This window comes from Danio rerio, chromosome 21, assembly GCF_049306965.1.
Source record: "Danio rerio strain Tuebingen ecotype United States chromosome 21, GRCz12tu, whole genome shotgun sequence".
NCBI classification, from domain to species: Eukaryota; Metazoa; Chordata; class Actinopteri; order Cypriniformes; family Danionidae; genus Danio; species Danio rerio.
In genome coordinates, this window is record NC_133196.1 from 27,171,945 (window position 1) to 27,194,560 (window position 22,616).

Sequence of the window (22,616 nt, forward strand, 5' to 3'; positions counted from 1 at the left end):
AGAGTATGGGTGCATATGCATGGATCGAGTTTATATGTATATGCGAGTGTGTATAGGTGTGTTTGCGTGCTGCGAGTTTATATGTATGTGCATGTGTTAATGTGGGTGTTTATGTGAGGATCGAGTTTATACTGTATGTATGCGCATGTATATGAGGGTGTATGCATGCGTCAAGTTTATATGTATATACACAAGTCTCACCTGTGTTGTTTTGAATATCCAGAAGTATAGGTGTACATGCAAGTAATTTATAGGTGTATATGGATGTGTTTTATGTATGTGTGGATAAGTGAAGTTTGATTTAAATCCTACACGGCACCACACTCTTAAGCATCCATTTGGTTGTAAATTGTAAAAAGATATGGAAGACTGTAAACGGATGCAGGCGCTGTTGTTAGCAGCAAGCTAGCACAGAAACTCCATTGAAAATACTAAAGTAAAATTTACATGTTACAGACATGGCGCGAAAAACATAATTTATTGCAGTGCTTAAATCTTAAACACAGCAACCTTGTATAGGTTGACAATTAACAGGTAGCCCTGGGGCTGGCTGACAGAAATTAAAAGTCATGTGCATGTACCCCATTACAGACAGTTTGGTCAGGGTTGCTACTGAAATCTGCAGGAATAGCTTTCCAGGAACAAGGTTGGTGACCCTGACTTAGGGGGAGTAAAATAGTGAGTATTCCATTTATTTTTGAGTGAACTTTCCCTTTAAACCATGTTTTTAATTAAGCAATATATAATCACGTGGGTTTGAGTAGCTCACACATCCTCACGATAGATTAACATGCATTGCTTTTATAAGATAAAAAATAGCCCGCGTGCAGTCTCTAATTGAAATTAACCCAAACGGGGGCTACACTGCATGTTGTCTTTACAATATGTCGCTGCCGTTTATAGGAAATGTCATTCACTTTCAGAGTTAAATGATGTGCCCGACGGAACGGCACAAACCGTGTGACATTCAAGCTGACTTCCGCCTGGCTCGAAGCAGTAAACATAAGCAAATAATTCTCCTCACCTGTTGTGGTTTCGGTCACGTGTCGTGCAGGTTTCATTTTCGGCACTGCAGATGAACCAGATCACCAAACAATAACGTGCTCTGTAATGTAATTCCATATATTCTCCTGGTGGATTTCTAAAGGACATCACGAGCTGTGCATGTCAGTAAATTCGTTCTAACTAAATGCTTAAAAATACGAATACCACCGTCTTTTCAAGAGATTTTGTTGGAGAATATATTCTCTCTTTTATTGAAGAAAATATACTTTAAAATACATTTTACTGGTACTTACAAAGCTGAACATGTCTTCACAACAATATGGGGACTATTTATTCTTATATTAAAACATTTATTTATGAGTGGCCAAAAATATTCTAGGTTATTTCTAATTATATCCTTTTATGCTGAAATTTTGTGCTTGGATTTATTGTGTTCTGTATTTCACACCTTTTGGGTGGCAGTGGGTAGCACGATCGCCTTACAGCAAGAAGTTCACTGGTCCGAGCCTTGGCTGGTTCAGTTGTCATTTCTGTATGGAGTTTGCATGTTCTACTTCTCCCCGTGTTGGCGTGAGTTTTCACTGGGTGCTCCGGTTTCCCCCACTAGTCCAAAGACATGGGATGGGTGAACTGGGTAAGCTAACTTGTCCATAGTGTATGCGTGTGAATGAGGATGTATTAGTGTTTCCCAGCGCTGGGTTGCAGCTGGAAGGGCATACACTGTGAAAAAAATGTACTGGATAGGTTGGCGGGTCAATCCGCTGTGGCGACCCCAGATTAATAAAGGTACTAAGCCGAAAAGAAAATGATTGGGAACAATTTTAAGCTGAAATTTTTCTTTTGTGCTTGATTTTATTATGTTTATAGCCTATTTCACACATGTTAATATTTCACACATTTTTTTTTGTATTAATATTAACTGTCAAAACATTACTGATTTTCTGTAGTTCAACCATTTAACTACATGAACTGTCCACACACTCTGAACATGTAAATGATTTGCCCCTATACTTTTACTTTTAAACTGTTACTAGTTTCCTAAGAGTAATGTATTTTTAGTTCTTGTTAGTTTAACAGAACATGTAAGTTCTATCTCTCTTCAGACTCCCCTCTTCTCCACAACTACTGTAGATACTGAATGTTTCATTCATATTTTCATATTTTTGAAATTATGAAGTTAAAAACATACTGTCACCCAAAATCTGAAAGCTAAATTATTATTAATCCCCTATCCTTTGAATGCTGAAAGTGGCGCATGTATTACAGTAAATAAAAGTTGCTGCCATAAAGGAATAAGTTAAATAAAAAATTAAGTTAAAGTAAAAAAAAATAATTTAGAATTTCAATCTATATTAATAATTTGTCTTCAACGTCAAATTAAGTGAAGTTTATTTAGAAACTAGTTTCGAGAGGATCAGGTGCTTATGGTTGTTAGTGGCTGGATCCGCATTATCCAATTCTCAATACAGCAATCAGATGACTCCTAAGCTACTACAAATAACCTGGGTTACGTATCACTGCTCTCTTCATTTTAACGAATCCCCACATCCACCCCTACTCCTCCTTCCTAGATGGGTAACACAGTGGCCCAGTGGTTAGCACTGTTGCCTCACAGCAATAATGTCTCCGGTTTCAGGCTTTACCAAACCAGCAGATGTTTTTGTGCAGAGTTTGCACTTTCTCCCCGTGCTCACGTGGATTTCCCCTGGGTTTCCCGGTTTACTCCCACCGTCCAAAAACATGCAACTTAAGTTAATTGACTAATACAAATCAGCACCATAGACATGCTCCTAGTAAGTGGTTATCTCTTACGAGCAATCACTTTCTGTTTATTAGCTGCTACAGCAGGGGAGTTTTCGAGATCTACCTGAGCTCAAACTCCCCTCGCGCCTTTCAAAGGGACGGAGCCCGGGGCTCGAGGATCTTATGAGCTCGGGGCTCTCTCCCAGGACAGCATGCCAAAGTAGCTTATAATTAATCATCAGCTAAGTGTGAACTCTTGAAATGTTCTGTAGTTAAAAACAAAGTTGAAATTTAAATCATATGAATCCTAATCCAAACACAAAATATTTATCATATAAATTAATTAATTCGTTAGTTAATTAAAAATCATTTAAACATGTAATGTGATTAAAATAATTTAATACTAATTTCCATTCATGATTACGGAGAAAATAAGGTATTACTATGCTTGGGCATTTATTCTGTTCACAACCTGAATACCAGGACCACAAACACGCTCATTTAGCAAGTTTCAGTGTTTGTAGTGTGTGTAAAACTGGGCTAAGCATGAACACATGCTGTAAGCTATTGTATTCATCTAGAATGTTTGCATGAGGCGTTTTCAGCACAACATCAAACTGCACCCACCTTACGCTAATATTGTGGTCAGAAGCCTTTAGGAGCAGAATGAGTTGCATGATGTCATGAGTTTTATAGAAACTACGCATCCATCGTTTGCAGTGTTTATTTTTAAAATATTCATGGAAACATACATCTTATAAAAATTGATAAACTGCGTATCTGACTTTGACCTTTGATCCTTTGTCATGTAGTTTACACTAAGTAAGTTAATAATAGCTGTAATCAAATGTAATACTGCTTTTATTAGGGAGGGGAGAGTAAATGCCAGACCTGAAATTTGCCCTCTGATTATCAATTTTATTGTTAGATTTTTATTTGGCAGTATAGGAATCCTGTTGTGCCAGGTATTGCATATCATTCTCTTTGAGAAAGCCAGCCTGCTGACTGACAAGAATGAAAAAAATATTGCTACACGTTCGTTTCTCTATGACCTTCTCCAAAAATTGGGAGGAAATGTTTTGTTCACATTCCTTAGATAATAATGCCTGCAGGTTGAATTATGCTTCTGTTAGTATTCAGCCACTATATTAATGAACTTACCTCCTGAAATTTGGTTCATACATCTTAAAATGATTTAATGCATGATATAAAGTGTAGATGAAGTTACTATAATGTGTGTTGATTCCTTAAATAAAGTGACTAATTTATAATTTAAATATTTGAATATAATATATCTGTTAAACTATCTTACAGAATCAGGCTAAGGTAACCAAGTGCTTGTAGATAAACAGAATAGCCATTTTATTGTAAACAATATGCCATGACAATTAAACAATTGTAGACTGTGTTTCAGAGAAATGTCATGGCCATGGTCAAAACGGTAAGTTTGTTTCTCTGAAAATTAAGTACTAAATAATAGGTACTTTGATCTTTAGATTAAATGTTAGTTATGGTTAATATTTTTTGTTTGTCTTTCATGTTCTGAAATTGATCTACATGAAACTTCTTCACCTCCCTGCAAGAATGTCGCTGGGTCGCTGGTTCGAGCCTCGCAGTCTCCCTGCGTTCGTGTGGGTTTCCTCCGGGTGCTCCAGTTTTCCCCATAGTCCAAAGACATGCGGTACAGGTGAATTGGGTAGGCTAAATTGTCCGTAGTGTATGAGTGTGTGTGTGAATGTGTTTGTGGATGTTTCCCAGGGATGGGTTGTGACTGGAAGGGCATCTGCAGCGTAAACAACTTGCTGGATAAGTTGGCGGTTCATTCCGCTGTGGCGACCCCGGATTAATAAAGGGACTAAGCCGACAAAAAAATGAATAAATTAATGAAACTTTCACAACAAATTTGACAACTCATTTAATCACTTGTAACTGTTTTCAACATCCAGAGATAAAGCTCCATAGTGCTTGTTTGTGTGCCTGTAAATAGCTTAATGTTAATATTAAATCGAATCATTCAAAATTAGGTAGCACAGTTTGCTGGAATGAGACAGCCTATAGACTTAAATGAAATCAAATGGGAACAGCAAGTATAAACGAATAACTTTCAAAGAATAATAACAATTGCGTGTTTTAATCACATAGTTTATAGCATAGTTTAACATGGATAGCTGAAACTAGTAAAAGATTTTAAACAAGATGTAACATACTGTTAGCATAGTTTATCACATTTATAGGTTTCTAGCATGATTTGGTAAACTGTTAGCAAGAATTATCAAACAGGTGGCATGATTTTAGTAAGATTTAGCACATTGCTTACATATTTTTATCAGGGTTCTAGTATCCTTCTAACATGATTTAGCACACTAATTGTTTAGCATGCTACTTAAAACCAAACAGATGGATTAATTTGGTCCTGTTTTGCAGAGATTAGCAGAGTTTAGTTAATGTTAATCTAACAAACCTGCCTGTAACTTTCTGGTGATTTTGAAAGAAATTCTTTAGCTTGGTCTATTGTGGTTCAAAAGGCTGCAGGACAATAGCCCTCCAAGACTTAAGTTACCCTTCCCTGATCTAGATTTTACACACTGGTAGCCAACCCTAACAAACTGCTAGCATGTTTTACCACCTCTCTAGCATGCTTTTCATCACATTTCTAGCAGAAATTATAGCATGTTTATAACAATAATATAATCATGATTTAGTATATTTCTTCTCAACCAGGCCAGCATACAGTTCCCTTCCCCGTCTGGCAGGTGGAGGTAAAAGTGTCAGCCGGACTCTTTCAGTGTGTGTTTTGTTTCTGCCCTGCCTTTGCAGAAGGCAGTGGTTCCAACAAATTCGATACAACTCCATCTGTAAAATTTAGGTCATCGCTCCTCGTCATCATCGGAAATCGGACATCATAAGCAAATGCTGAATGGCACTCTGACTAATAAAAAACAACATTTAGAAGTTTAAAAGATGTGGCGCGTCAATTTGTGTCCGGTGTGATGGGCAGTTTTCAGTCAATGCAAAATGTGGAATACAGTGCATCCAGAAAGTATTCATAGCACTTAGATTAAAATCATTTATGTCCTCTATTTCTATTCTACACACAATACCCCATAATGAAAAAAGGTTTTTGAAATTGTTACAAATTTCTTAAAAATAAAAAAAATCACATCTACATCAGTATTCACAGCCTTTGCTTAATACTTCATGCACCTTTGGCAGCAATTACAGCCTCAAGTCTTTTTGAATATGATGCCACAAACTTGGCACACCTATGGGCATTTTTGCCCATTCCTCTTTGCAGTACCTTCTCAAGCTCTATCTCTATCTCTTCAGAGATGTTCAATTGGATTTAGGTCTGGGCTCTGGCTGGGCCACTCAAGGACATTCTACGAGTTGTTGTGCAGCTGAAAAACATCCCCACAGCATAATGCTGCCACCACCATGCTTCACTGTAGGGATGTTATTAGCCTGGTGATGAGCGGTGCCTGGTTTTCTTCAAACATAACGCCTGGCATTTACTCAAAAGAGTTCCATTTTAGTCTCATCAGACCAGAGAATTTTGTTTCTTATGGTTTTGGCAAATTTACATACAGTCCTGATTGGTAGATTGCTACACAGATGGTTGTCCTTCTGTAATGTTCTCCTTTCTTCACAAAAGAACACTGGAGCTCAGACAGAGTGACCATCGGGTTATTGACCACCTCCCTGACTAAGGCCCTTCTCCCCCGATCACTCAGCTTAGATGGCCGGCCAGCTCTAGGAAGAGTCCTGGTGGTTCCAAACATCTTCCACTTATGGATGATGGAGGCCAATGTGCTCATTGGAACTTTCAGAGAAGCAGAACTTTTTCTGTAACCTTTCCCAGCCTTGTGTCTCAAGACAATCCTGTCTCGGAGGTCTAGAGATAATTCCTTTGTCTTCATGCTTGGTTTGTGCTTTGACATGCACTGCTTTGACATGTACTGTCAACCCTAGGACCTTGGACCGGGGTATGCCTTTTCAAATAATGTCTGATCAACTGATTTTTTTTACAGGAGAACTCCAGTTAACCTTCTGAGACCCAGGCTCATTCTGAAAACAAACCCAGATCCAACCCAGGCTCATTCTGAAAACGTAGTTCCGTGGACGTTTCTGGAGACTGCAAAATACATCCAGGGAGGTACGTATTTTTGCAGTTTTTGTTTTCGGAAATCCACAAGAGGCCACTGTGTGCTCTTTTTCATATCTTAAATGTATCTCGCGAGTGCTGTTCGTGCCCGTGGTGTTCTCACGTAAACCCACCATAGGGTTTTCCACATAAATGTGGAAAAAGTAAAGAGCTATGAATACTCTCCGGATGTACTGTATATGAATTCTCTCTCTCTCTCTCTCTCTCTCTCTCTCTCTCTCCCCCCAGGTGAAAAAAGTGCACTAAAATACACTTATTTAAGTATACTTAGTACACTTTTCAGTAATGTACTAAAAGTGCTCTATTTTCGCACACTAATTTTGTACTTATTGTACTAAATGATAGTATTAAGTATATGTTAAGATAAACTTAATACCATCTAAGTGTACTCAAATGTGCTATTTTGAGACACCCTGAAATTGAACTAAAATGTGCTTTTAACATACTATATCTGTATTTAAAAAAAATGTTTAGTTACAACTAGAAATACACTTGAACCCTAATTTTAAACATTTATAAAAATATTTAAGAATAGCTTAAAGCATAATAGTAATATATTTAAAGAATATACAAAATGTGAAAGCAGTGTGCTAAAATACACTTTATTTAAGTATACTTAGTACCCTTTTCAGTAATGTTCTAAAAGTGCTCTATTTTCGCACACTAATTTTGTACTTAATGTATTAAAAGATAGTATTAAGTATATGTTAAGATAAACTTAATACCATCTAAGTGTACTCAACTGTGCTATTTTGAGACACACTGAAATTGAATTAAAATGTGCTTTTAACATACTATATCTGTATTTTAAAAAAATATATTTAGTTACAACTAGAAATACACTTGAACCATAATTTTAAACATTTAAATATATTTATGACTAATTTAAAGTATAATAGTAATATATTAAAAAGATATACAAATTGTAAAAAATAGTGTGCTAAATACTGTATTAAAAGTGCTCGATTTTCCCAAACTAATTTTGTATTTAATGTACTAAAAATTAGTATTAAGTACTTTTTAAGATAAACTTAAGTACATCTAAGTGTACTCAACTGTGCTATTATGAGACAAAATGAAGCTGATCTAAAATGTGCTTTTAACATACTAAACATTTATTTAAACAATATATTTTGAAGGGATCCTAGGTGAAAAAAAATATAGTTAAATGCAATTAAAATACACTTAAATACCCGCAAATACAATTTTAGTACATTGTTATTGTTTTGTGTTAAATAAAAGTTTGATGGTTTTACACTATAAATATACTAATTAAATGTTTATACTTCAGTAGGACTTTAGTACACTTGACAAAAGTATACCAAATACCAGTAATACTTAAATACATTTTTAGTGTACTACAATAAAGTACACTACAGAAAAAACATCCAAAACAGTTGTATTAGTGTAACCTGAGGAGTGACACAAACAACAGAGATAGGATCCACGTGCAGGTTTAATCAGTGGTCAGGCAAGCAATGGTCAATACAGGTGCAAACAGACATACAAGGAAAGTCCAGAATCGTAGTCAAAGGATCAGGTGAGTGGTCAGAAGGCAGGCGGCAGACTAAGACACACAGCCCGTGGCTGAGGGTCAAAACACAGGAAAACAAGACTAGGAAACGCGTTGTAGTGTTACTTTACAGTCAACAAGACTCTGCAATGTGAATGAGTGAGTGTGTTGCTTAAATAGTGTGGGCAATCAGTCTCTGACAATCCTCAGGTGGTGCGAGTGTAATCATTCTAGATGAGGAAGCATGTGTGAGTGTGAGCAGAGTGCATGTATGAAAATGTTGTCCAGAATGGCGAATTATAGTCCATGGTTATTGTGAATGAAGTTATCGTGACAATTAGTGTGTTTTTCAAAAGTGTGCTTTAAATGCTTTAAACATTAGTTGATTTTTAGAACACTGTGTACATACTAATCCTGAGTTTAAAATAAGTTAATATATAAAAAATCTATTAGTAATGTATTGTAGTAGAAGCGCATTTTCCCAAAATGTCTTTACATCTCATATATGTGCTGTAATGTTGCATCTTATTTATATTTTTGTGTTCTCAGTTTTTGCTAAGTTTTTGTTCCCTCCCATAAGGTAATTTTGGACTTTTTATGGTTTTTGGTTTATTGCACAAAAGGATTAAAGTGTTTTGATGAAGCACAGATGCTGTTTCTTTGTACACACATTATCCCTTCAAAATATATTGTTTAAATAAATGTTTAGTATGTTAAAAGCACATTTTAGATCAGCTTCATTTTGTCTCATAATAGCACAGTTGAGTACACTTAGATGTACTTAAGTTTATCTTAAAAAGTACTTAATACTAATTTTTAGTACATTAAATACAAAATTAGTTTGGGAAAATCGAGCACTTTTAATACAGTATTTAGCACACTTTTTTTTACAATTTGTATATTCTTTTAATTTATTACTATTATACTTTAAATTAGTCACAAATATATTTAAATGTTTAAAATTATGGTTCAAGTTTATTTCTATTTGTAACTAAATATATTTTTTAAAATACAGATATAGTATGTTAAAAGCACATTTTAGTTCAATTTCAGGGTGTCTCAAAATAGCACAGTTGAGTACACTTAGATGGTATTAAGTTTATCTTAACATATACTTAATACTATCTTTTAGTACATTAAGTACAAAATTAGTGTGCGAAAATAGAGCACTTTTAGAACATTACTGAAAAATGTACTAAGTATACTTAAATAAAGTGCATTTTAGTGCACTTTTTTTTTTTTACCTGGGATAATGTGTGTACAAAGAAAACAGCATCTGTGCTTCATCAAAACACTTTAATCTTTTTGTGCAATAAACCACAAGTCCAAAAAATACCTTATGGGAAGGAACAAAAAATATAAATAAGATGCAACATTACAGCACATATATGAAATGTAAAGACATTTTGGGAAAATGTATTTCTACTACAATACATTACTAATAGATTTTTAATAAATCCAATTTAATGTAAACTTAAAAATACCACACTCAAAATCAATTTAAAGGGCACCTAGGTTACCCCTTTTTTCAGATTTAATATAAGTCTTTTGCGTCTCTAGAATGTGTATATAAAGTTTCAGATCAAAATACCCATCAGATTTTTCATTATACCTTTTACAAGATGCTGTTTTATACTGATTTCCAGCAGGGGGTGGTTTTGTCGTACTGTGCCTTTAAGCCGAGTTCTGCCCGCCCACTATTTCTACATGCCTCCTCCCTCAGCTGCGTCAGACAACAGACAGACGAAGAAGGTCTCACGTAGCGTTTGTGAGATACTACAGTAAGAACTAACCTTTACTAATCAGTATTGTGAAGTTGCATTGATGAGTCACACACAATATCGTTATACACACACACACACACACACACACACACACACACACACACACACATACACACACACGCGCACACACACACACACACAGATACACACGCAGGCAGACAGACAGAGCGCGCTTAGCTTAGTTAAGGCTAACCTCAAGTACTGTGTGGATATCTGTTATGCTAATGTACAAAATAAACCTGATTTAACTTCCACAAACCGGGATTGAAGCGTCTTCTTTTATAATTGTTCTGACACGCGGCTGTGCTGATGAAGTAAAGCTGAAGTAAAACGCTGTAATTAATTACACACATACTCTGTTTTAAAACACTTTAAACATGTGAAACTTACTCTTAATCACATTTGATGATGATTGCTGATCCTAGCGAACAGAACAGAGCTTTTATTCCCGGTTGCTTTGCGTATGTCTGTCTGGTCTTGTTGACATATACACGTGACTACCGGAACATGTTAATGCCCGCAGCTGTCAATCAATTCGGTGGGCGGGGGGATCGCACACCTACGTAATGGTGCGATCGATTTGAAAACAGCTCCAATTGGCTGACCCTTTTTTTGTAGTTAAATTGAAAAAAAAAGGACTGGGTGTGTTCATATCACCCCAGTATGACGGTCTATACACTATACCAACACACAGATCTGTCCAAACAGCTTGAAAAGTAGATTTTTTACCATAGGTGCCCTTTAAGTGTTAGTGATAATATTGCATTCACATTAAGTGTACTTAAGTACAATTTTTGGGCAAATGTTCTTTTACTACAATGCATTACTAATGGATTTTTAATAAAGTCAGTTTAATATAAACTTAAAATTACCACACTCAAAATCTATTTAAGTGTTAGTGATAATATTGCATTCACATTAAGTGTACTTAAGTACAACTTTTGGGAAAATGTGCTTCTACTACAATACATTACTAATAGATTTTTTATATATTAATTTATTTTAAACTTAGGATTAGTATGTAAACATTGCACTAAAAATCAACTAATGTTTAAAGCATTTAAAGCACACTTTTGAAAAACACACTAATCAAATCCTTTTGGATGTTTTTTCTGTAGTGTACTTTATTGTAGTACACAAAAAATTTATTTAAGTATAAACATACTTTTAATTAGTATATTTATAGTGTAAAACCATCAAACTTTTATTTTACACAAAAAAATAACAATGTACTAAAAACGTAATTGCGGGTATTTAAGTGTATTTTAGTTGCATTTAATTATAGATTTTTTTCACCTGGGTCTCTCTCTCTCTCTCTCTCTCTCTCTCTCTCTCTCTCTCTCTCTCTCTCTCTCTCTCTCTCTCTCTCTCTCTCTATATATATATATATATATATATATATATATATATATATATATATATATATATATATACTTTATAATACGTGTGTGAGAGAGAGAGCAGGTACTGACAAGCTGCAGAGCTTCATATTTCCAATCCCATAATCTTACATATCCCATTGTCAAACCTGAGCTTCTGATTCAAGGGGTAATTCCTCTGTTTATAAGTGAGCATATAAAACCTTTTCTGTAAACTTTTTAACTTACCCAAGCTACCTACTATGTAGATATCAGAGAACAATTTAACATATTGAATCAGTGCACTTTTCGTCAGCTTTAAGTGTCCACTGTTCTCCAGTTACGAATCAGCAATGCAGATGGTGGGCATAGTGTTAGCATATTTAGCATTAAGCGTTTCTAGTTGCTCAATAAGTACAAACTTCTGACTTACTGATGAATGTGAATCCTTCAGATTTCATCAACATATTTCAGCTTGAGACGTAATTTATGTTAAACTTTGCCATACAAGCCTTAATACCCCAGACATTTTAACTCTTCCTCATTGACTACATTCAGTTTTATCCTTTGTAACATTTTACTTACAGTTTTTAAAGGATTTGTTCAATCGACAGATAACATAAACAGCGAATTCACACTAGACAATAATTATGTTCAGGACTGAAATGCTTATTATTACTGAACCTGAAGTGTGCACTACAGCTCTAGCAGGTGAGTCATTTTCCTACGTGGAGTTTCCCTTCCCCCTCTGACAGGTGGAGATAAGAGTATCAGCCTGACTCTATGGCAACTGCATTACAGAGAGCTGACTCCAGTTAATATCCCTTAGGGTTATGTGTTTGCAGCTCACCATGGTTTCATTACCTTTTATATAAATCAGAACACACGAGTCTCTGTTTCAGGGGTCAGGGAAATGCTTTGCCTTAAAAAATTTTACGTACTTTTAAAAAGAATAATGTAATTTAATAATGCTTAATACAGTATGTAACTTCTTTCATATGTCATGCATAGTTCATATTTTGTTTGCTGCTCAATCGCACATCAGCTGAAAGGATCGACTCAACACTCGAAGCATAAATTAAGCTTTTTTATTGACGTTTGATTTGAAATTACAGTGGAGTTAAATACAGATATACATAGTAAAGTAAACATTTTGTGCCTTAAGTTTACTTTCAATCACAATCCCTCATCTTGTCAGAAGTTTGTCCAGACCGGTTTTGGTTGGATTTGTCTGCACCACCTATGGCAAACAGTACAGCTTGTGTAAGGTTTGTCTGTTGAGTGGTCTCTCTCATAAACCGTGTTCATATTACTGCCCTGGTTCAAGAACAAAGGGCCAAAGCAGGTAAAACCGCTCCAGCAGTCTTTTGTTTACTGTAACTGACCATTTGTTTCATATATCAACCAATGAACCATTTTACATTACCACACACACTTAATAATATAAAGGACACACAATGGACAAATATTAGTCACAGTACTTAAAATGTTGTGAAAATTCACCCAAGAGCGCTATTAAACTCTGTATAAAAATTCTTTGAGCAATAAAGGAAGTGTATTAAATGTTTTTAAGGGAACTATACATAGTCAAGTTGGTCGTGTGCAACATCAAGATAAGACAAAACTGAAACTTAAATCATACACAAATATTCAGTTTCGGTGTCCCATGAAATTTTCATAAGCAAATACATGTAAAGAGTTTTTTCTCTTCCTGTTATCCATCATTTGGTACTAGTGAGCACCTTCACTGTGGAAATGGCATTTTTTCTTAGTAGTTATTTTTGTTTTACAGTGCAAAAATCTAATGTAAAACATTTTGATATTTGTTTCTTGTTTAGAGCATCATGTTACTTAATTTTGATCAGTACATCAGAAGGCAAGATGAAATATCTGAAGTGCTTTGAATTTAGCTCAAGTAGAAGGACTGAAATTACTGAAGAATGCGTTGATATCCATACTGAAATACACAAATCATTTATGATACATTTTGACACCATGTACACAAACAAAGCAAACAGCTAAACAAAAATAGGCAAATTAAAAATGATGTCAAAGAGGAAATACAAACAAAAAAGTCCCTGATAGACATCATCCCTTACACACACAAAGTCTTAAACCAACGAAAAGCAAATATTAACAGCATCACATCCCTTCATTATGGAGTCCTTTCATATGCATGTTCACCCTTTTCATCCGTCTTTGTTTTTTTTTTCTTCTTCTACAGATTTAAACATAGTCCTTCTTGTCATATCCAGCGCTGGCTGAGCGTGGAGCAGAATAGCCCATTCTTGCCGGCTTGTACTTCTTCTCTTTTGGAGGACAAGTGCAGCACAGCATGGCTCCTCCAATGATTAAGAGAGCGGCAGCAGCGAAACCTATGTAAATGGATGCCCCGAGCTCTCTTTGCTGAGCGCCGGGCAGTAACGGGTTGTAAAAGTCCCGAATGATCTGGTTTGCCACCCAGGCTGAAGGAATGAGATCCAGGATGCCAGCAATAATGAACATGATGCCAGAGACGATCATCACTTTAGCCTTAGCACCTTCATCCTCAATACAATTGGTGCATTTGGCGCCCATGACGGAGATCATCACACCTAGAACAGCCAAGATGATGGCAATGACAGTCATGGCTCTGGACGCCTGCAGATCTTGACCTAAAGCCAGCATTGAGTCGTAGACCTTACACTGCATCTGTCCAGTGCTCTGAACGACACAGTTCATCCATAAACCATCCCACATTACTTGCGCCGTGACAATGTTGGCGCCAACGAAGGCCGAGACACGCCACATGGGAAGAGCACAAGCCACAATGCTAATTATCCAACCAATAATACCCAGGGCAATGCCCCCAATTTCCAGTCCCATCGACATTTTAGGTGTACTTTTGTATCTAAGATATGGAAAAGTTCATTAGTTGTAATCGTATACACAAAACAAAGCAATAATATCACATAAAATAATCCAAAATGGAGTAATGAATGTCATTTACCAAGTGTTGAGATGTCTTTGTTGAAGCCGTCTCAATCTTTCCTTTCTTTGTGTAGCCTGTGAAGGTGTTGTGAAGGTGACCTGCCTTTATATTCCCAGAGAGACAGGTGCGAGTGGAGGAGGACCTAAATGCGATGACATGGGGGAAGAGATACAGATTTGTGCACTGCACCTGCCCGCTATGGACGCTGTGGGGTTGAATAACAATATGTTGGTGTTGCTTTTCCCTTGTAATCCAATTCCTACTAAAGTGGAGAAACTGGCTCAGCCAGGAAAAGCACCAGGAAGCACAGGCCAATAAGCAAATGGGTGGAGAAGTCGGCTAATATTTCACCTGAATTGGTTTTAATGTTTTACACAACAGTTAGTGATGTTACATATGAAGGATCTCAGTCTTTCATGTAAAACTGGGCTTATTTTATTGACTTATTTATACAGGAGATATTATGGTGAGGGTTGGTTAGTGGTTAGCACTGTTGCCTCACAGTAAGAAGGTTGCTGGTTTAAGTACTGGCTGGGACAGTTGGCATTTTTATGTGGAGTTTGCATGTTCTCTCCGTGTTCAAATGGGTTTCCCCCACAGTCCGAAGACATGTGCTATAGGTGAATTGAATAAACTAAATTGGACGTAGTGTATTTGTGAATGAATATTATGGTGACTGGGATTGTATAGAAGTACAGAAAATTAAACACTCTAAAATTAAGTCTTCAACATAATTAAACATGGTAAAACTTGCATTACCTCTGAAGCAGTTTTGTGTTTAATTTATGTCTAACAGATGTCTAAACATAGACGTCTTGGCTAAAACAAGGCTAATTTTGGGCTGTCAGTGAAAATCTAAGATTAACTCAAAACTAGACTATTGATCAAATACACAGATAAGACAGATTTCACATTACTAGTCTAGTTTTAGTGTAGTTTATTTTTAGTCTATAGTCTATTTTAACCCAGGCCACAGCCCAAATTTTGCCTTGTTTTTGCCAAGACGTCTATGTTGATCTATGTTTAGATGTCTTTTAGACTTTTCTTAAACACAAAAAATGCTGGTTTGGTGCAGTTAGCATCTGAATGATAAAATGTCTTTATAAAATGAATAGTTCCAGAGCTTGAACTACAGTTGAAGTCTGTTGAGTCTATTTTTTTCCCAATTTCTGTTTAACGTAAAGAAGATTTTTTCAGCACATTTCTGAACATAATAGTTTTATAACTCATTTCTAATAACTGAATTCTTTTCTCTTTGCCATAATCACAGTAAATAATATTTTACTAGATATTTTAAGACACTTCTATACAGCTTAAAGTGAGATTTAAAGGCTTAACTAGGTTAATTAGGGACGTTGGGGTAACTAGGCAAGTTATTGTATAATGATGGTTTGTTCTGTAGACTATCGAAAAAAATATAGCTTGAAGGGGCTAATAATTTTGAACTTAAAATAGGTTTAAAAAATTAAGAACTGCTTTTATTCTAGATGAAATAAAACAAATAAAACTGACTCCAGAAGAAAAAAATATCAGACATACTGTGAAAATTTCCTTGCTCTGTTAAACATCATTTGGGATATATTTCAAAAAGAAAAATAAATTCAAAGGGGGGCTAATTATTCTGACTTTAACTGTCCATCTCTTAAAATGCAGCCACTGATATTAAGACATTTCTTCTTACTGTTTTTTTTTTTAGTTGTCAATAAGTTAATTGTAATTGAATCATACTTATTAAAATACACATTTGTATAATACATTAGAAAGAACAGTATATATGTGAAATGTGAGTGAACTTTGGGAGATGCCTGTACAGAGCCTCTTTTCCTCCATTGTTTTGATCAGAGGAAGTTGAACTTACTGCTTGAATTCAGCCTGTGTTTCTGTCTCTATACTGTATCTCATGTGTATATTCCCTTTTCTATAGATATACAGAAGTAGACATGTATTATGCTGTGTTAGATCTAGAAAGATAGACTGTAGGAAAAAAAATATGATTTGACAATTTTTCTGCCTGGTTTAACAGATCTAATTTATTTTTCTGTGTAAAAACCAAAGCTGTTTTTTTTTCTTGAAGAAAACTGTAAAATTAGCACTGAAATAAACACTGAACACATGTAAACATTTGCTGACTTTGATTTCAAGCAAAGCATTAGTAAAAGAAACAGTAGAAGAAAAGTAACATAAATGAAAGCACACAAGACTGCAAAAAACAACAACAATTACATTTCTTTAATCATAAATCAACTTTGATTTGACAATTTTGACAGCTGAAATTAAACAAAACTCTAGACAGAGTATCACCAGAATCATTCTGTGCTAAAACATATCAATACATCTGTGAAGTGACAGTGATTGATCAAAACAATATAAACATTCACATTAAGCAAAAGCAAACAAGACTAGTTAAGCAACTCATATGGCCATAATAAATATTCTATGTCTGCTCACAAAGATGAAGATTTTAAAGTAGTTTTTGGGGCTGGTTTGCATGGCCTGATTCAAGACTTGTTGCAGCTGTGTTTGCCTCTTCCCCCAAAATGCCTGATATACCCACAGTGTTTGGTAAAAAAGTAATATAATCTTAAGCCTATCTTTTTAAAAACGTCACTAAAATGACTAATGTGACAGTATATTTTATGTTATTTTGCATTTTTGTTTAAATATTAAAATAGACTTAAGATTTTAATATATTACCCAAACACTGTTTATGGATACCCACAATAGCCAATGAAAGTAAGCAATTGTCACCAATAAGATGATGCATGCTTTTAATGAAACCAATACTATCTCATGACAATTTTTGATTTAGTAGCTAATTTGTATGAATTTGTACAATCTCATTTGTACAATTTAGTACAATTTACTTATTCATCAGTGACAGTTGGGTTTAGGGGTTTGGTGCCATGCCTCCTTTAAAAACTCTTTCTGTGAGATATTCTGTTTGGCTCTGTGAAATCTTTATTACATGACTTTGTGGCAAATAATCTTGAACTGGGCAACTGCAGCACAGGATGGAGCCTCTGATCAGAAATAGTGCCATTGCAGCCAAGCTGAGGAACCGAAATGACAAATCTCTGACAGGTAAACCTATAAATCCAGCTCGTAACACACAGACACACACAGATGAAAAGCAAATAAAATACAACTTTTCTAGACTTTTTATTGTGGAGTCGTTTCAGAAGCATCTACACAGTATTTGCGTAAGATCTTTAGATTTATTCTACTTTTTCTTAAAAAAAAAATAGTTTTAAGCATCTTCATGTCATTCAGCACTGACTGAGTGTGTAGATAACTCTTGTAGTAGTTAATTCAGAGTTGTTAACTCTTGGCGATTTCTCTCTTGGAGGACAAGTGCAGCATAGCATGGCTCCTTCATTGATTTAGAGAGTAGCAGCAGTGAACCCTAAGTAAATGGATGCACCAAAATCTCTTTTCTGAGCAATGGTCAGTAGCGAATAAATGAAGCAATGAATGTAATTTACCAAGAGATACAGGTGAAATATGTATGCAAATTCTTACTTTTGTGTAGCTTGTGAAGATGTTGAGAAGATGACCAGTTTTTATATTCTAGAGAGCCAGGTCTGAACGGAGAAGGACTTGATGTGAGGACACAAGGGATGAGATACTGCTTACTGCGGCCACTGTGGGGAAAAAAAAAATGTTGTATTGGTTTTCCATTACAATTCCAAAAAGCAGAAAGATGGTACCATTTGTAGATGTGTTCCAAACAAAAGTGACACAGACATCTGAACCCTCTTACAAAGAGCCCTTCCAGATGTTATAGCTCCGGAAACAAACAATGGTGATTTAAGGTAGTCAGTTGATCATTTATGTTCATTAATGTAAAACTAAATGTAGCAGAAGAAAATTTATAAAATAATTCAAGCCTATATAACAAGTTTTCATCATGCATTTCATCTGAAGTTTAACCAATTAGGTAGTTCATTATTAGTAAGGTTGTTAAATGTAACTAGACCAGTAGAGTTAAATAAGAGGCATCACATTTTATTAAGATAATATCCCTTCAAAGTGTCTTTATATGGATTTTGCCCAAGCAGAATGACAGACAAGATATTAAAAAAAGATCTTTGCCTATTGTGACCTGTCGTTTTTTACTGCTCTCTCTGGCCTAAGAAAGGGAAGATTGATCATACACACACACACACACACACACACACACACACACATATATATATATATATATATATATATATATATATATATATATATATATATATATATATATATATATATATATCACTTACATTAAAAAAATTATCAAATGAATTGGCCTAATTCAGCTAGCTCACTCAAAAAAAAAAAAAAAAACTGTTAAATGAACGTGATTTAATCGTGGCACCCTTTATGCATCTAATCCAATCAAGTAAACCTGAACTGCTTTGAACATGTTGTATGAACACAAAGCACATTTGTAGATAAAACATGGTTTCAATATGTCAGTGTAACTTCTTTGCAACTAATTGACTCAAAATGTTTGTATTGTGTTATTCTAATTAAAATGATTCTAATTTACTCGTCTCAATGTAACACTAAAGCTTTACTTTAACAAAATAATGTCTTGTTAAATCAGCTAGTAAATTTTTTGTTCAATATTGTTGTTTAAATTCATTCATTTTCTTGTCGGCTTAGTCCCTTTATTAATCCGGGGTCACCACAGCAGAATGAACCGCCAACTTATCCAGCAAGTTTTTTTACGCAGCAGATGCCCTTCCAGCCGCAACCCATCTGGGAAACATTCACACTACATACTCATACACTACAGACAATTTAGCTTACCCAATTCACCTGTACCACACGTCTTTGGACTGTGGGGGAAACCGGAGCAAACCCACACGAAGGCAGGGAGAAAATGCAAACTCCACACAGAAACGCCAACTGAGCCGAGGTTCGAACCAGCGACCTTCTTGCTGTGAGGCGAAAGTGCTACCCACTGCGTCGCCCTGTTGTTAAAATTACATTTTTTAAATGACAATACTATGAAGCAAGATTTAAAATTAAGTAATCCAACACAAAAAGGACAGAAAACATGTTTTATATATATATATAATATTCTGATACAAAATGTTATTTAATATCCAAAATTGTAATATGTAATATAAAATGTATGAGAAACATTTAGCCAACAAAAAAACTGATCCCCAAGCAATACCCAAGCAAGAGTTTAAACAGCTTTTTTCACTTTGGTACTCCTATTTAAAATGTACAAGTATAAAATGTATAGAAAACATATAGCCAACAACATAATATGCATAACATTAAAGCTCTTGGAAAACCAATGGGCTCTATGCACGTCGGCGCGTGACGCATTTCCGGTAAAATTTAAGACCCCGAGCCTACTTCCGCCGATCGTACAGTACAGTGCTACAACAGGAGCGCTGCTGATAAAAACGAGTAATGTTTTGGACAGTTGTCTTAATGTTTTATGCCATTATAGCCCACTTATATATGTTTATGTCAGCTACATAAATATGACATCTAAACGTTTAAAAGTGTCATTTCAAAGACGTGAGAACAGTACTTGTAGATACCACAGCTGTGTTCAGCAATGCACAGCGTCAAAAATTGAACTCTTACCTTAGTTTCCACAAGTTTCCAAAAGACAAAGTCGTGCAGAAGAGGTGGGTTGTTGATATTAAACGTGAGAATTTTACAGAAACAGAAAAAAACAAGAGTGTAGCTGACAATTTCAGTCTAGCAAACTGATCGAGGCTCGAGTGCCAACCGGATGCAGACATTTAAAGAAAGGAGCTTTTATGGCAAATAATAGTTTATTTTCATTGCCTTTGAAGTAAAAAAAAACTGAACATTAATATACATAAACATTTCTTAAGCTACTTTCTAAGTGCAATTTTTAATTCAGAATAAAGACCTTTATTTTATTCACTGTACATATAAAATATAATTCACTGCATAGAATTTGAAATAAAAATTGTCAAAAAAATGTAACATTTTGAAAAAAATATTTTATTCAGATGAACAGAAACAATGACATTGAATCAGTTGTTTTCTTGAATTAGGTGCTTCTTCTGTAACTTGTGCATAGAGAGGTATTTGGGCTTATACGTATTAAATAAATAAATAAAATCACCCCTCTGTTTCATGGAACTTAACACATAATTGATCCATTCCAAACAATTGTTCATGTGATAACACACATTACACATTTCAGAGTAATGGGCTGTCTGGAAAAGCAAAGCAACCAAATGTTTGCATATCCCACTCTCAGCCACACAAGAGCAGGAGCTATAAACTAGCAGGCGATGGCATGGATCTTCTGACTGATGTCCGCTCCAGGATGAAGTAACACATAAAATTTTCTAGCTCTGAATCTCATAATGTTACCTAGAAAACAGAAACAAGAATATTAATAGGTTTTTAAATAGAGTCATTAAAGGCAGTTCACTCAAAACTGAAAATTCTATTTCCTCATCCTTCACTTGTTCCAAACCTGTTTGAGTTTCTTTCTGATGTTTAACACACAAAAAAAATACTTTGAAGAAAGGTGGAAACTTGCAACCACTGATATTCATAGTAGTTCTTTTTCCTACTATGGAAGTCAATGGTTACAGGTTTTCAGCTTTCTTCAAAATATCTTCTTTTGAAAGGCATCTGCAGCAATATCATCAGATTAAACTACACAGTAAATCATTCATTTAAATTATTTAAAAGTAGCTCCCTTTAGTCACACTTTAAAATAAGGTTTCATTAGTTAATGTATTTGCTCACTATTAAAATAACTATTTAATATTTAATAGTTAGCATTGTTAAACTAATTTACTAATGAATAAAAATCCAAAGTCATGCTTGTTAACATTAGCTATTACATTGTGAGTTAACAAGCACAATGAATAAGCATTTGTTCATTAATGTAAAAAACTAATAAATATTGCAATAGACAAATTGTTGATGTGAAATTAACTAATGACACCTTATTGTTTTGGGTCACCCTCCAATTTAATTACAATGTTATCGACTAAATAGAAAGCATGCTATCTACACTGCTACACTGCATCTGTCATCTCCACTGTTTCAGCAATAAATCTCAGCATTGACACAGTGCTATTTGTCTGTTGTGGATGGAACGGCATTGTATTATTTTATTCCTAATATATCTTGCTCAATAATCATGCTTACAAGCTAAGACAGCATCTGTGTTTCTGTAATTATCCGAACTGAACAGTGGTGGTCACTTTAGAACAGTAAAAGTATGAATGGGACAGAACTTCACATGTATGTTGTCCTAACGTTACTCTCAGCTGGTGAGGAGACTCCGATTTCTTCATAGATCTATCGGTAGTAATGAGCTCTCACTGAGATCTTATTCCTGCCCTGTTTTTACCTGACACTATGAGACAGAATTACGTACACATATGATTATTTTTACTTACGTGATAAAGCTGCCGATGGACGGATCGTAAGAGTATTAACGCTAAAGTTAGCCTTCAGGCTAGCTGAACTTACCTTCATAATTGCACAGGTAGGAAGATGCATAAAACTTGAAACCTTTCTCAAGCTTTGCTCTGCGGTGTTGTAGAGCACATCCGGACAATCATTTGCACATCGTTGACCATAATTTACTCGCAAACAGCGAGTAAATATTGACGACTCTGCCATAATACTGCTTACCTCCGCTTAAAATCACCCAGACCGGAAGCTGGACCGCGGCCTTAGACAAAACGCGGAAGTAAACGCGGTGATACTTCTTCTTGTTGTTTTCGTATGGTGACATCCAAACGCACTACCGCCACCTACTGATATGCGCGAAGTGACTCTCCAGAGTGAGAGTTGTCGATTTGAAGCGTCTCAGTCTCATTGAATCAACATGTTCTGATCAAATTCATTTGATTATTTCTTGATTCAGTTTCAAATAACATGAATTAATCATTTAACATACGTAAACTTGATTTGTTCTTTTCAATCTGACAAATTTTTATTTTGTAAATCCAATACATGCCTAGTTGATTTTTTTGAGTGTTGAAGACATTTTTATTTTGGACATTACTATTCTGTGACAGCCAAATTAGTCCCAAAACAAATCCAGAAAAAGACAAGCTTTTTC

General features: G+C 35.2%; 1 protein-coding gene and 2 long non-coding RNA genes across 3 annotated transcripts; 1 reads left to right on the plus strand and 2 right to left on the minus strand.

Annotated features, from left to right (window-relative positions):
• The first annotated feature begins 584 nt into the window (after positions 1-584).
• LOC141379878 (uncharacterized) lies at positions 585-6,901 on the plus strand. Its single transcript, XR_012396812.1, has 4 exons — positions 585-678; positions 4,163-4,189; positions 4,332-4,435; positions 6,777-6,901. It is a non-coding gene; the product is annotated as an uncharacterized lncRNA (long non-coding RNA).
• A 5,738-nt stretch (positions 6,902-12,639) lies between these two features.
• Positions 12,640-14,597, minus strand: cldn3c (claudin 3c). The gene is given in 2 exon segments (NM_131767.1): positions 12,640-14,455; positions 14,555-14,597. A coding segment is annotated over 1 exon segment (645 nt). The 5' UTR covers positions 14,437-14,455; positions 14,555-14,597; the 3' UTR covers positions 12,640-13,791.
• A 2,153-nt stretch (positions 14,598-16,750) lies between these two features.
• Positions 16,751-22,230, minus strand: si:dkey-17e16.18. Its single transcript, XR_222811.6, has 4 exons — positions 22,019-22,230; positions 19,334-20,899; positions 18,056-18,177; positions 16,751-17,939 (listed from the first exon to the last, which is right to left on the minus strand). It is a non-coding gene; the product is annotated as a si:dkey-17e16.18 (long non-coding RNA).
• Positions 22,231-22,616: the final 386 nt, after the last annotated feature.